At 37.3% G+C, this 14,773-nt stretch overlaps 1 protein-coding gene across 1 annotated transcript in view; it reads right to left on the bottom strand.

Annotated features, from left to right (window-relative positions):
• PTPRC (protein tyrosine phosphatase receptor type C) overlaps positions 1 to 14,773 on the bottom strand; it is a 58,519-nt gene that overhangs the window by 11,112 nt on the left and 32,634 nt on the right. Inside the window, exons 3-16 of the mRNA XM_038144160.1 lie at positions 13,558 to 13,590; positions 12,952 to 13,092; positions 12,060 to 12,158; positions 10,653 to 10,685; positions 10,189 to 10,416; positions 9,521 to 9,634; positions 8,542 to 8,685; positions 7,779 to 7,913; positions 7,083 to 7,241; positions 4,828 to 5,024; positions 3,016 to 3,076; positions 2,245 to 2,353; positions 1,362 to 1,393; positions 91 to 206 (exon numbers count right to left, since the gene is read on the bottom strand). Of these exons, the coding sequence (XP_038000088.1) occupies positions 91 to 206; positions 1,362 to 1,393; positions 2,245 to 2,353; positions 3,016 to 3,076; positions 4,828 to 5,024; positions 7,083 to 7,241; positions 7,779 to 7,913; positions 8,542 to 8,685; positions 9,521 to 9,634; positions 10,189 to 10,416; positions 10,653 to 10,685; positions 12,060 to 12,158; positions 12,952 to 13,092; positions 13,558 to 13,590 (1,601 nt within the window). The remainder of the gene's footprint in view (positions 1 to 90; positions 207 to 1,361; positions 1,394 to 2,244; positions 2,354 to 3,015; positions 3,077 to 4,827; positions 5,025 to 7,082; positions 7,242 to 7,778; positions 7,914 to 8,541; positions 8,686 to 9,520; positions 9,635 to 10,188; positions 10,417 to 10,652; positions 10,686 to 12,059; positions 12,159 to 12,951; positions 13,093 to 13,557; positions 13,591 to 14,773) is intronic.

A 14,773-nucleotide genomic window follows, 5' to 3' on the forward strand; every position in this document is an offset into this window, starting at 1 on the left:
CTAGTACATGTACTTCAAACATGCTCCTGGATGGAATTCTTCCAACCACCTGGATAAAAACCTGTGGTATATTCTGAGTGAAGGACAAACCTGAAATTCTTCCAAGAAGAGCCTTCCTTCATCTGCAATCTTCCTCTTGTATGTGTCCAGCAATAGCTCTGAGGGTATTGGCTCTATGTTGAGAAGTTGCTTGTCATCATCTTTAACTGTGTAAATAAGTCAAATATGTATTGTTACTGATGTTGAGAATGTCCATTACACTTCAGTAAACGTGATTCTGAAACTGCCAGATAAATTAACAAAATAACTAAACTCTTTCTTTAACTTAGTCTATTTACTTTTTATAAAACTGGTGCTGCCTGAGCCAGCTGTGAGCAAACAGGCTGTGGGAATAAGAGAACTTCTCCAGCTCTGCTGCCTGTCTGGAGACACCTCTGGAGGAGGCCACATGCAGGGACAGCACATCAATACTTTTGCACAAAGTGGTGACTGTCATATTCAGGGCACAGCAACTGCCTCAACAGCCACAACAGTTACACACCCTTGCCTTCTGCCTCAGTTCTGGTCAGTCACTGTCAGTGATTAAAATACAACAACACGTATCACCTAACTTTCCACATTTTCTCCAATTTATGTTCTGAGTTGCAATAATCTGCAATATCATCTCGAATGAAAAAATAACAATTGAACAAGTTTTAACATCTCTTACTAGACAGATATTAATTTTTCACTTACATTGAAAAGCTGTGTCTAAGCAAATGGATTTAAATTTCAACACAGTCCTACTTCCCATTTAATGTAGTTAGTTTCTGAGAATTTTAGAGTTCTAAATTATTTTTTTCTTGAAGCTTTCTGGTATTGACTGATCCTGTCTTTCTTCACAGGCTTTGAAATCTTGTGCAAAAAGGTGCACAAAATGTTCAGTGTTTGGGATTTGAAAGCCTTCAAAATTTTTCAGTAAAAATAATTTACTAATGTTCAGTCTCTTCCTTTGGAAAAAAAGTGTACAGAAAAGGGAGACTATGTTTTAAACTGGATTTTATTCTGGACTTATTCTCAGTGTTAAACATATCACAAACATTGTCTGGGATGACTATAACTGGGTTTTTAATTGACTAATAAATAAGAATTTTTCAAATACTGATGAATTTTCAGTTCACTCAAGTAGAAATACTTCTTCTAAGTATTTACTGAAGTATTTTTGTCCTCCATATAAGGTGTTATCATGTTGATATCTGTAATCTGTGTATGCAACCTAGAATGCAAATAACCCAAAGTTGGTAGCAAGACTTAAGACTAGTTTTATTTCCATTTGCTAAATGGAAATAAATATAAATTACTAAATATATAAAGATACTCACCTGCAACAAGGTTCACGCCTTCAGAAGAATTGCTGTAAGAAGAAAAAGCACCTGTAAGTGCTTTGACTAGTAAGATATATATAATAACAAGTTAATAAAATCAGTGAAATGAGTGCTGTCTGTGAAACAGGAGTGCTACACCTGGGATTATGCAGAGGTGGTTGGGATCCTTGTCCTCCTGCCCTCCTGCTCCAAGGCAGAGAAACGTGGTGGCCACATCAAAAACCTGTAGTGCCTGCATGATTTTGCCTATCTCACCTACAACAAACGTGTTTTTAATTTCTTCATTGAAGTGACTGCTCACACCATCTTCTCTTCTCTTGCTAGTGACAAAAACCTAACACATACATAAAATACAGTAAGTTTAAATGCTAATAAGTAGCAGGCATCAGGGAATGCAATGGCCATCCTTCTATTGCCATCCTCTGTGCTACAGAACTGCTGAGCCATCGAGAGGGCACTGTAATAAGCAACACGTCCCTGAGCTTTTGTTTAGGGTGAACAAGCATTTAAAGGGTTCCAAGAAAGTGTGGATTACTTTCATTACTTTTGATTTAAATCATGAAGGAAATGTTTTCCAGATGTTTCTGAATTTTTTTTTTCACAAAACTAGGGACAAATCCTTTTGTTCTGTGCCTCAAACATGGGTAGAGCAGAGAGATTTTAAATCTATTTCATTATATTTGCTTTGTTTGACAAACACCAAAAAATTAGTTTCTTTTAAAATTGTTTAAAGGTAAAAGGATATATTTTCCCAGAAGTAATGAAACATCAAATTTGTAACATTTTTTCACTACCCACTGTGAAATCTTGTGGAAAAACCAAAAGCCACCCCCATGCCTCTTCCATTTATGTAAGAGAGGGAGACAAACATGAAGCTTACCTAAGCTTTTTTTTGTGAAGATCATAGATTTTGTACAGAACCAGTAGTAAAGCAATTACAGTCACAATGATCAAGAATGCCAAGAATATAATCAAGGCTCTAGAATTATCTACCAACAGAAAAAGAACACATTTATTATTTTAAAATTACTTTAAAAAAAAGAAACATGTACACTCCCTAGAACCAGTGCTCATCAATTTTTGCTTTGGAGTCCTCTTTGAGAAAAAAACTGAACAGGTTTGAGTTTGCTATGCCAAAGAAGAGGAGGCAATTTTATGTTTTCATTAAGAAAACTTTCCCTTAAATTCTCCATGTCCACCTGTCAAAATGCTACAACTCACTGGTTCAGCATTACTGTGCTTGTCTCCTGCTCTGTGTGACCTGTTCAGTGCAGGTCTCAGTTGTTCCTGATCAGGAATTGGGAACCTCTGCCCAGTCACAGATGTTCAACTCCTGAAATGCAGGATCCGAACACAGGAAAATAATCCAAAAGTGAATCATGTCAGTCAGAGAAATGAATTTCTAGCTGCATTTGAATGTTTCCTAAAGAAACCACAGCTGTGGAATAATTCTGAGTTATGATTAATGACTTGTCAACATGATCTGCTACATAAATACTGAATGAGCATATTCTTCAAATGCAGATCAAATATTAACTACAAAAGAGGAAGTTTGGATTTTTAATTAGGAGCAATTTAACTGAATTGAGAATTTACATTATTTATATTATGCTAAAATCAAAAGGGAAAGATGCCGTACATATTTACTTACATCTGGTTTTTACACTCCCCTCTACTTCTGGCCCATTGTATTCTCCATTAAAGATGAAGATCTGCATGCAGTGGGTGACAATAATAAAGATGTTCAGATATGACAAGTAAAAATTTCTGCATACAATTCTTAAAAAACAAAGCACAATGGATTTTTCAAATTCATTCATTTATTGACAGCATCATTGACAGCAGTGTCTGCTGTCAACCTCTGTATTGATATTCACAGTGCAGCTCAGGATTCTACCCAAGTTACAGCAAGATCTGGATTCAAAAATATGGAGATGCCAGAAAAAGAATTTAGAGAAATAGGAAACACACTTTACAAAATAAAAATCTGGTGCATCTCAAAGTAAAATCAATTTTAACTTTTATTAAGCATCTCAAATCTGAAAAATAACCATGCAATATATATTAACATCATTTGCTGCAACAGTAAATATACAAATAGTCCACTGAATTTGATGGTTTTAGTACAAATTTATTTATGGGCAGGTAATTCATAAAAGTTTAAATAGGGTGTTTTCTTACATCATTAACTTTTGGGCACTTTAAATGGTGTTAAAACACTAACTTTGTTCAAGTGTGTTTATGTTTTGTCATATATTTAATATTTATTTGATCTTTTAGATTTCCTTAACAGAAATTCCCATCAGATCTAAAAGACAGCTTGCAGTCAAATATTTCACAATGGTTTGTTGGTTGTTTTTTTTTTTCCTTGTGAGTTTTCTATAACTTGACCAGAGTCCTTTCATTACCAGCTAAGCCCATAAGGCTTTCTCCAGTTTTTGGGGAAAAAAAAATCAAGCAAAATATCTGCAAAGTAGAAGCCAGGATTTAGAGGTGCAGAAGCAAATTCCTTCTGTAAAGCAAACTGCTCACTGGAAGTGGACAAAAACCTTAAATATCACAGAGGTCCTGTGCTACTGGGACAATGCAAGGATCTTTTGCTCCTACAGGACCTCATCTCTACTTTTCAAATATAAAGCTCTCTGAGCAGAATCTGTTGGCGAAATCCTGACAAAATATTGACTTGAAACTGAGATTACTCAAGTTCCCTGATACTGCATTTGTGCAGGGAAAATCAGAGAAGGAGGAAAAGAATGTGGGGAATGAGTGAAACTGCTTCCTAAAAGTAGTAAAACTCCATCACTCTTACTGGTTACTTTCTTGCCTAAACTTTACTAAGAGGAGCTATCAGGATATAAGAAATATTCCTACTGGCCATATTAAGGGAATCACACAAGACCATTGGTTTTGCAGGCAACCCCAAAAGGGTGAAATGTCTGACAGAAGAGAAAATTGCGGGAAGCCTTCAAGAAAGTGAACGTGTAAACAGAGGATGCTATGTTTTGTATGGACACAAGGACTGGCTTGTAAGAGGCTGCTGTAAGGGCACACAAAAGGATCTGAACTGCCTTACACTAATTAGTCCCTGAGGAACCAAAAATATTCATTCATTAAATGGAATATGTTTTAAAAACTAAAATATCATTCATACTCAAGAAAGTGTTTTAATCTTATTGAAACACCAAACTTCTCCTGAGCCAAGTACAAACACTCTATTCTGCTTGCATTTTTCTTGCTGTTAGAACCTATATGGAATAGCACACCAGGGACTGATTGATAGGTTAGGCACACATGCATTTTAGTTCCAAAATAAAAATTACTTTTTTATACCTGAGGCCTACAGATTATAAATTGACTTACCAGCCACCATATTTGCCTTTTATCCCTAAAATCAAACATAATATGCTTAAACAATGAAAATGTAGCATTATTTTATATGTTTTAATACAATAAGCTAACTTACCTTAAATGTATAGTTTGTCAGGTAAAAGAGATTTTCTCTTTTAAATTCACATTTGTTTTCATTTTCAGTTTTTCCATCATTATCCCAAATCAATTTAAATTCTGCACGTGGTCCAAACACATGGCCGTTTTGGCATGTAATCTGGACAGCATTATCAGCTGTCAATATTGTTTTAACTTTATTCACTTTTTCTGGCACTGTAGACAAGAAAAAGGGTTACTTGCTCTATTCTTATAATTTGAAACCCAACATTTCAAGCTGTATGTGCTCATGTCTGTTTCCTGTCTTCTCTCAATAACTTCATATATTTCCTTCCTTAAAAATTTCAGTCCCAATTTTTTTTAAGATAAGTAATCAACTTTGACTTAATCAGAAACTTATCTAAGCTGAAAAAGATGCGAAGTTGAACTGAAATGCTCTACTGACAGACTGCAAAAATAGCATGATGGCAAATCTCTCTTACACTTTACATCACTTTCTCATTTGAGGAACATGGGGCAACAGACAAGAGAAAAAAGAGTTCTCCATGTGAATATTCATTTCAAAACTATTTTAAATTAAATTTTCTCCCAGAAGTCACTAGTGTATTCTAGTATTTAGAATGGCGTCCTTACACTTAAGTCTGGCCTAAAGCCACAAAAACTTTTTAATGATACAGAATCTGTTAGGTCTAATCTGTGGTTTCAATCTCTAGTTTCTTCTGTTGCAGCAAATGTTGCAGGTTTCAGACTGAGGGGCACAGCCAAGGGACCTTTCACTGGCAAAACCTTTCCGAAAGTAAATGAGGCAGCCTTTGTAAGGCAGCCTTGTAAGGCAGACTCATTTCAGTAGCCACATTTCATTAGACCTCCACCATGGAAATTTTCTACAAAATCACGTCAACTTGCAAAACAGCATAGTGAGAAAAAATAAAACCAAGAAACTGCAGCTGATTTTTTCTTCATGTTAAGGGCTAAGACCTTTAAGGCTCTATAAGCAGAGCAAATATCCCAGGTGAGGAGTGGCAGGATATTTGACTTGGCTGAGTGTGAGGTTACATCATAGCTGATCATTTTTATCCACAGGGCAGATCTGTTAGATTCCTATTCCACATGCTGCTGAAAGAGCTGTGACAAGGAGAAAGTGAACATTTCTGGAGGCAATGTGTTTGTTGAAGATGAAAGCATCTTTTATAAAATGTAGGGGTTTTCCTGCTTCCAAGGACTTGTGTTCCACTGATGGATTCTTCAGTTCAAGAAGCCATAAAACTCTTCCACTTCCTGCTTGACTTGTTATTAACTGATGTGACAATTGAGAAGGTCTAGTTTATAGCATTAATTCATGACGCAACTCATTATTTTTGCAAAAAATAAGGGAAACGAGGTTGTTTGCACATCCATAAACTTATATTGATGACTTTAATCTTCACCTGAGTTATTAAAATTAGTGGAATGCAGAAAGTGGGGGCTTCAAAAGATAATATGTTCAAACTAGATTTTCGTAGAGAAAAGAACCACGATCATGCTCATATTAGGGCTGCCTAAAAATTAAAGCCATACGTAAATTTGTATTACAGTTAAGTCTCAGATCAACCTGTTTATACTTATCAGTAAATTAATTTATCAGCTTTTTTTTTTTTTTTTTTTGTGGGGCTTCAGGTGACAATTCTGATCCCTGTGTGCTTCAAACTACACATTTGAAAGGATAGCCCCAAAAAGATGCACAGATCTTTCTGTCAGCAGAAGGGTTGGCACACATTTTTTCATTTTTAACCTAATGTTGGAGGCTGTGTACAGGTACATCCAAACTAACTGACATCCATTTCAGATGGACAGTGTTGTTGTAGCCTGGGTCTACTTCAAGCAAACAGGCAACTACACAACAGAAGGTACAGGCTGCACATCTTTGTAGCTTTCATGCCACAAAGGAAAAATTAAACTTTATTATCTTTTTGTTTCATTCAATTTTTTTTACTATTGGGATATAATGCTTTCTAAAGACTTCACAAGAATTTTAAATTAATGCAATCTTCTTTTTAAAATTATTAATATATAAGAAAAATAATAATATGAAGTGGATAATTAAAAAATAGATCAACATTAAGTAATTTTTAAAGGGACACTAATTATATGAATGTCAGTACAATTACTTTAATTTAAACCAGTTTCTTGGCTAATAGCAATACTAGCTATAAAATACAATGAACTACACCAGGAAAGTACAAATTCTTTGTGTTAGTATCAGCCTAGTTCATAACAGTTAGCAAGCAGATTTACCTCCTGCATCTGTTGTAAATTTAAGGCTTTTACTGCTACCATTAAGCTTGTTATTGTGTCGGTTGAATGTATATGGAGTCACAGATACAGAGGCTGTGGTATAAGGTTTAAATCCATTCAAAGTATAGCGAGTTGTGTTGACTTCTCCCTGATGAATCCCTGAAAAAATGAAATTAATGAAATTAATTAAATCTATGTTAGGAGGACAGGAATTCTTACACTTCATCAGAGCTACCTGAAACCACTGTCACATGTACTTCTATTTTAATTACCTTAATCTGGTTGCTTCACTTTGCTTACTAATGCTAAGTGAAGGCTCAGGAAGAAGAGGAAATACATAAATACATACAGAGTCTTTACATATAAAGATTCATTGAAATGTAAGATGGCCTAGACCAGCATATCTGGAAGGAGTGGCCATTTAGCAGAAGACAATCCCCTGGCTATAATCATCTGAACATGTTTATGCCTAACTGCCATGCATTTGTGCCAACTGAAGGGTGACAGGGTCATGTCCTGACATGGTAAACTGAATAATCTCCACTGAAAATTCAACTGGAACAAACTTAAAGGAAGGAAATGTTAACATTTGTCTAAAAAACATTGCAGTGTGAAGAGATTCCAATAGGACTTGACAGTGCATTATGCCTGGTGCTCTGTAATTATGTACATGCAATTAATTATTTAATTACTTACGTTTGCCTCCCTCAAAGAAATCCACGAAGTAGCCATCTATGGGACCCTTCGAAGTGTCCTCAGGTTCTGTCCAATTAATTGTTACACTTGCGTTAGTTTTATGTTCTACTTGAAGGTTTTGTGGCGCTCCTGGAACTGTTGTAAAAGAAAAATAAAAATAATTAGCACTAAATGAAAATAAAAGTATTCCTCTTTTGACCTATTTTGATTAATTAGATTGAATTTCATCTGACACTAAAGCAAGATACCAACATGTAATTTTTTTGTACTCTATTTCAAGAAGGTATGCATAAGTATAAACTAAGTTTACGTAAAAGCATCATGTTACAGTTTTCATACATTTAATTAATTCAGGACAAGGTGAATACAGCAACATCACATTTTACTAAAACTGTCTCATGTCTTCAAATCAAGAATTTAAGACTTGTCTCAGCCTAGGTCTGCACTTTTTTTGTATGTGCATCTTCATTCAAAATTCTGTATAGTTGACCATGTTCTCAGTCTCCAAAACAACAATAAAAAATAATCTCAGTGTCTGACAGAAGGAAAGAAAGGCTCAGACTGGAAGACTGAGAGGGTGACTGCAATGAAAGAACAAGCACTAGGGCAAGAGACCAGGAAGGAGGAGCTGAAGGAGAAGCTGACTGGGGGAGAATGCTGCTCAAAGTGTATCTTTAACCCCAGGAAACCCAGATAATGGGTTTCATAGTAGGAGTTCCCAGAAATATGTGGAATTTAAATCAAAAGTAAGCATTACACTTACCACCATAGTCTGTATATATGTTGAAGTCTGGGTTGGCAACTTTGCTTCCATTAAAATATATAGATCCAATGCAGTCATACGGATGGTTTGGTAATAAATTATTCAGCAGTGTACAAGTTTGATTTTTATCTCTTAACTCTGAATCTGTCGACACAAGAAGAGCTTTATCAATATTTTTCACAACTCCAAAAGTATATGGCACCATTCTAACCGATATTTTCTCTACAGTATTTATTTGATATAATTTGCAATAAGCTATCATGATATTCCAAACACAAAAATGTACAACCTGATCCAACCTGATCCAATGATTTTAGGTTCTTACATACTAACTTAGTTAACATAGACCTTTACTTATGATCAGTAAAGGTCATAATTTGACTTTCTAAGGAAACAGCTTTCCTGCAGAAATCAGAACATGTCATGGGGAGTCTGGCAGAACCTTGGAATGGCTTCCTAGCTCTTCAGCTCCCTGAAGCAGGAAATCTCCAGCCCCAGACATTCATCACCCATTTTTCTGGGACACATGAGGCCATTCAGCATCTATATCTGCCCTATCACACTGGGTGCCTCTGAGCCAGCATGTCCTCAGGCTGGCTGCCTCCAAGAGCAGAGAGCCTCACACCACCCGGGAGCCTGTGCAGCCAGGGGCCAAGGCAGCCTGCAAGGGGTCAGCTCACAGCACGAGCACAGACTGCAGCATTTCCAAACTGCTCAGCACCCTTTCAGAAAATCAATCAGGACCTCAACATCTCCAGAATTTGTGCAACTTTTGAAACTGCTAAACTCAGCAAAAGAGGTCTCTGGGTTTGAACTTTCCCAGATCTGCACTTGGGGGGGTGGTAGTCCTCCAACTGGGAATCCCAGGAATTCTGAGCTACCCTTTCCTCAGACTGGCACAATTAATTTAAAACTGCCAGTCTTTCACCAAAAGACAACATCAACAATGCTTGTAAAGATAAATAAATAAATAACTCACTTTCAGAATACCCACTGCAGGTAACAGTCACCGTAGCACAGCCAAGTGAGCTACTCCAACATAACAAGGCAGAGGTGCTGGTTGTCTGCTCGACTTTAAGAGGTTCCCTGGTGACTGAAATGGAAGAATATTATACATCATTGTGACATTGGCTGTATTAAGTCTTTAATAACAGTTAATTCATGTTTTTTGACTTGTTCTGCAATATGAAGATGCAATCAGCATAGAATAATATACAAAGAATTTAATAAGGAATGGAGAGCAAAAATTGAAAAAGCCTTCATGAGATAAAGACACACAGGTATTCAAATAATAAATTAATGTTTTAGTGCAGATATTCAGCATAAACACCAGCTTTGAAGTGGTGGCTGGTCTTGCTATTGTTTACCACAATGCACATGGCCAATGCAGTTAAAGTTCCCTTTTTTCTTTAGAATGAACAAAACTACAGTTTTTTTTCATTGTTCTTTAAGAAAATACTGAGACGTTTTAATATACAACTTCAGAATAGCTGGCAAACCATGGACAAAATATGAAGACTTTCTGTTGGATTCTCTGAAATGCAACAAGAATAGACAAAGAAACTTGGGGAAGCTGAATTACTGCATATAAAAATAAATTTAAAAAAAAAAGAAGAAAACAAACTACTAAAAGCCTTGTACACCTACCTTTTGGAACAAGAAAAGAAGAAGAAGTGCCATTTGAACACCTGCCACTTTTAACTCCAACAGTGTAATTCTGGCATTTTGGAAGCTCTACTGAACGGTTGCTGGAACTCACAGTTATGTCTCTGCCACCCCCCATAATAATATATTCTGTGTCTTCTGTGTAAATATTCAGGAAAACTTCAGCCATGTCAGGGTCTTTCTCAGAGTCTTTTATGTCTTCAATAATAGCTAAAAGAAAAGCTACTGTAAATGGAGGTGAAAAGACCAGAATTGTTAAATAACTTTATTCTTACTTCTTCCAGAACTGGAAGACATTTTATAAAACAACTAATTGATCAGTTTTATATGCTAATTGATCAGTTTTATTTTTTTACTGCTTTATCAGCTTTACCAATTTTCTGTATTTGAGTTTAATGTTTGGTCACATTTCAAGACTGAAGGACAATAAGGGGTATGGCTCTTACCACAAGTTGCTTCAGGTATCACTGGGGTAGTTTCTATAAAAAAAGAAAAAAATATGAAGGTCTGTCTTAACAGATTGGGTATTTTTTCCACAGAACATTGGAGAAGGGTGACCAGTACTGCCCCAAACTCTTTTTTCAATCTATTCAATACAAGTAAATGTAATTAGCACTCCTGTCACATTTGAAATAGGGAAGAAAACATCAGCTATACATAACCTCATTCTTTAACTAGTTATTTTAGGGATCATGTCATTCACAATTTTCCAATGACATCGATGAACTAGAAATCAAACTGGTTATTAGTAACATTTCTCAAATTACACAAATTATTACAATTCTCAAAATTACACAAGAATATTCCAAAATCACACACTCTCATAGCAGTAGGATAAACTGCAGCAGTTTTCCACCATATCTATGCTGTGGCATGGGTAACTGAGCTGTATAAAATGTCACCAAAGAAACAAAATTTACCTCCTTTTTGCACTGCCACTCTTACCTTTGGAAAGAGATTTATACAACAGTACAGACTGTTTAGTGACTATTTTTACACCAGAATACCCCAAAAGAAATTTTTGTTGGTATTTTCTGTAGAGAAGCTTGAGAAAAGCACTTCATTCTGAAAACAGTTACTTAACATATCCCAAGGTAAAGGTGTCACTAAAACACACTGATATCTAATTTCTTCATAGAAGGTAGGCCCTAGATTTGCCTGCCTCCAGGCTGGGAGTCATCAGCTGGATGGTGGCCCTACGGAGAGGGCAAACTGGAGAGTCACCAAGACTGTAAGGGGCAGAAAACCCACAAGTAAAAGCTAAGTTCAGTTTGTCAAAGAGCAGACAGCAGCCTACAGCTACTCAAAGGACAGTTCAAGAAGATGGAAAGTGTCCAGCTGCGGGATGTACTTTGCACAAGCACATACATATATTTTACTGACCTGCCTAATTCCTTACAGCCCAATGGCAACTAAAATCACTGCTTGAACCACTAGATCCCAAGAAAGTATTACTGCTTTGTGAAACCAAAGAGAAGACACCGGGAGACAGAGAGGCACACAGATCTTAGATGTATTCACACTTTTTTGCTGCTTGGGCAAATTTCTGTGAAAAGCAAGAGGAGTACTGACACAATAATTGACAGATTTACCCTCCTGCTATATGCCACTGTATGGAAATAATTTCTATTTTGCACTTGCTTGACAAGTAACAAATCTGGTATCTTTAATATTACTCTTAAACAGTAAAGTTCCTAAAAACATCCTTAAGTTTAATGCAGTTATATGTCTAATTTGTTAGCTAATTTTAAGCTAATGCTTAGCTTAAAAACATTCCAAATAATTGCCTCATTCAAATCCATTTTCTGTGCCTGATGTATCAGAACTGTGGTAACTGTGTGCAAGTTTGTCACCTATTGTGTAAGTGGAGCTGGGAGTGGGGCTGATCCCAGTGCCTGCTGGCGTGATGACTGATGAGGTGGTGCTGTGCAAGGATGTTGAATTGTAATCATCTGTAAGAAAATAAACAACATATCAGCATTAAAAAGTGAAATTCATTCTTTCATATGGCTTTGTCATCAGAAATGTCTCACACTACAGCACTTCTCTTTTTTGTTTTGTTTCTTAGGGGATTTTTGTAATTTAGCGAAGACTGCTGAAAGAAAAGTGATGGTAATATATTAAATAAACCAAAAAAAAAAAAGAGTATTTAAAGAGAAAGCAAATTTTTAGGAGTATACCACTTACAAATGAATTTTGCTATGTACAATGACAATTTTTTTGGTCAATACTTAGTCATAATTCCAGATGAAGTCAAAATAAGAACAGTGTTACAATCTGTGAACTGGGAAAAACTAGAAAAATATTTTGCTATATTCTTACAGTAAAACACAATTATAAATAGTGCTTGTGCTGTTTCCCAAACAGCCACTCTAGGCAGTGCTTGTTTGCTGGGTCATGTACCTTGCTCACTATATTTCTTACTATACTTCATTATTTATGTCCTTGTTTATAAACCACTGACAGGTCCCTATATTCTCTTTTAGGCTCATTCCTACTGCTCTTGCTTTGGGGGCAGCCTGGTTGGCAGCAGCTGGCATTTTAATGCTGGTGTGGTGACTGCAAGACTCGGCCCGCCCGTACCAGATCCTGCACGTCACCCTGGCACTGCCACCCCGCCAAAGCACAGACACCTTTTCCATTTGATCAGCCATGAGCTGAAAAAGGCTACCCTGGAGCTGAATGACTTCGTTTCCCCCTAGAGTTTTGAGAGCAGAGCGTGGCTTCCAAGGGAAGACTGCAAACCTGGAGGAGCATCCCCGAAGGCAGAAGGAGTGCGTGCGGTGAGGGCAGCGGAGCTGCTGCTGCGTGCTGGGCTGCTCGGAGCCGTGCCGGGGCTGGGCTCTGCGTGCGTGGAGAAGTGCGTGCTGTGTGCGAGGCTGGCACCTGCGGTGAGAGGTACGGCAGGGTCGGTAATGCTCCATCCACGTGTCCCCGGCCGAGGAGGGACAGAGCTGCCCTCTGGGTGCACCCCTCTGCGACGCCAGGGTGCAGCGCTGCAGCGCTCTCATACTGAGACGCTGGGAATTTGTAATGAAGCAAAGGCACGTCAAACATGTAAAGTGCAGGGGATTCAACAGGTGTCAGATGAACGACCAGTGAGTGTATTCTTTTTTGGTTATGATTGTGCTTCTCATGCTAAAGGCTGTGTTTTAAAATACACCTAATACATTACTCAAAGCCAGACACGTCTGATATTCCTGCCTATTAAGACAGCATATTTCATTTTGTTAGGTGAATGAAAAGGCATTATACATTCTGTGAGGCAATTGTGTGTGAGAAAAAGATAGAAGAAATTGTCAAGGAAGAAAAAAAAATCAATGCATTTCTGCCATGTAAATTGTTCCTTACCAGTACCAGGTGTGGTCATTGTTGTCTCCTGCCCTGAAAAAGAGAGAGAAAAAGTGTAACTTAAACTTTCAAGGAATTTGCAAAAAATATAAAGACAAATTCCTTCCTCCTAAATATCAGCTAAGCTTTCCCCAGGAAATTACACATTCTTAAGTTATATTTAGTGGATATAGCAACAACCAGCTGCCCGAAATATCAAGTATACGGTCACAGAATCACAGAATGGTCTGGGTTAGACAGAATCTTAAAGATCATCTAGTTCAAACACCCCTGCCATGGGCTGGGATGCCACCAGCAGATCAGGCTGCTCAGCACCCCATCAAACAAACTTCCAACCACCTGTTTGGCTCTTCCTTCCTCCTTCTCCTGCTCTTTTTCTACCAGATCTTTCCTACTATGTTTGTTTCTTGGAATTTATTTATCTCTTTCTTGTGGCACATGTTTTTCAGATAGAACTTCCCTGTTATTCATTTCTCTGTTACTTCAGCTTCACTACATGGCACTTCACAACTTCTGTAGCTTTACTCTTTTGAAAATAAACTCCTTCAACCTTTAAAGCAAAAAGCCAGGTTTATGTGAGAAACTGCCACACTTGTGAGGGATACATAAGTGTCCTGTTCATGTGTCAGCATCAAAACCATGTCCCTCAGCTCTGACACAGAAGATCAACATAAGCAGATATCCTGGGACTCCAGAGATTTTCTCCTTATTGACCTGACAAGCAGCAGCACATGTGTTGGCTGCTCAGTGGCCACCATGGATTCTGCACCCCATATGGACAGTTCAGAAGGCTGACAACAGCCATTGAAAACACAGAACCAGTGACGGCAATGTCACCTGCAGGGGGTAAGAATTTCTTGGTGCTCAGAACTGTCATGAAGTGTATCTAGGCCGTTATATGAATATGAATCTACACAAGAGCTAAAGTCTTGCAAATACTTTCCTAGTCAGTAACTGAATTTGTTGTGCACTGTACATTATGCAAAGTCTCTTCCTACAACTGACAATTTGGAAAAAGCCAGTAGCCTGATACCTTACAGAAAAAGTATCAACAGAAGTCAAATGAAGTTCAGCTAAAAACAGTAATGCAGCATTTATTTCTTTACAGAAGTGGGAAAGGGTGTTGCCTAAAATCTGGTCCACGAGATAAGGATATGGGTCTGTGAGGTTTGCCTGAAATCATATGAAACTATCAAAATAACATTGCTCTTAATTG

Source organism: Motacilla alba, chromosome 8, assembly GCF_015832195.1.
Source record: "Motacilla alba alba isolate MOTALB_02 chromosome 8, Motacilla_alba_V1.0_pri, whole genome shotgun sequence".
In the NCBI taxonomy this organism is placed as follows: Eukaryota; Metazoa; Chordata; class Aves; order Passeriformes; family Motacillidae; genus Motacilla; species Motacilla alba.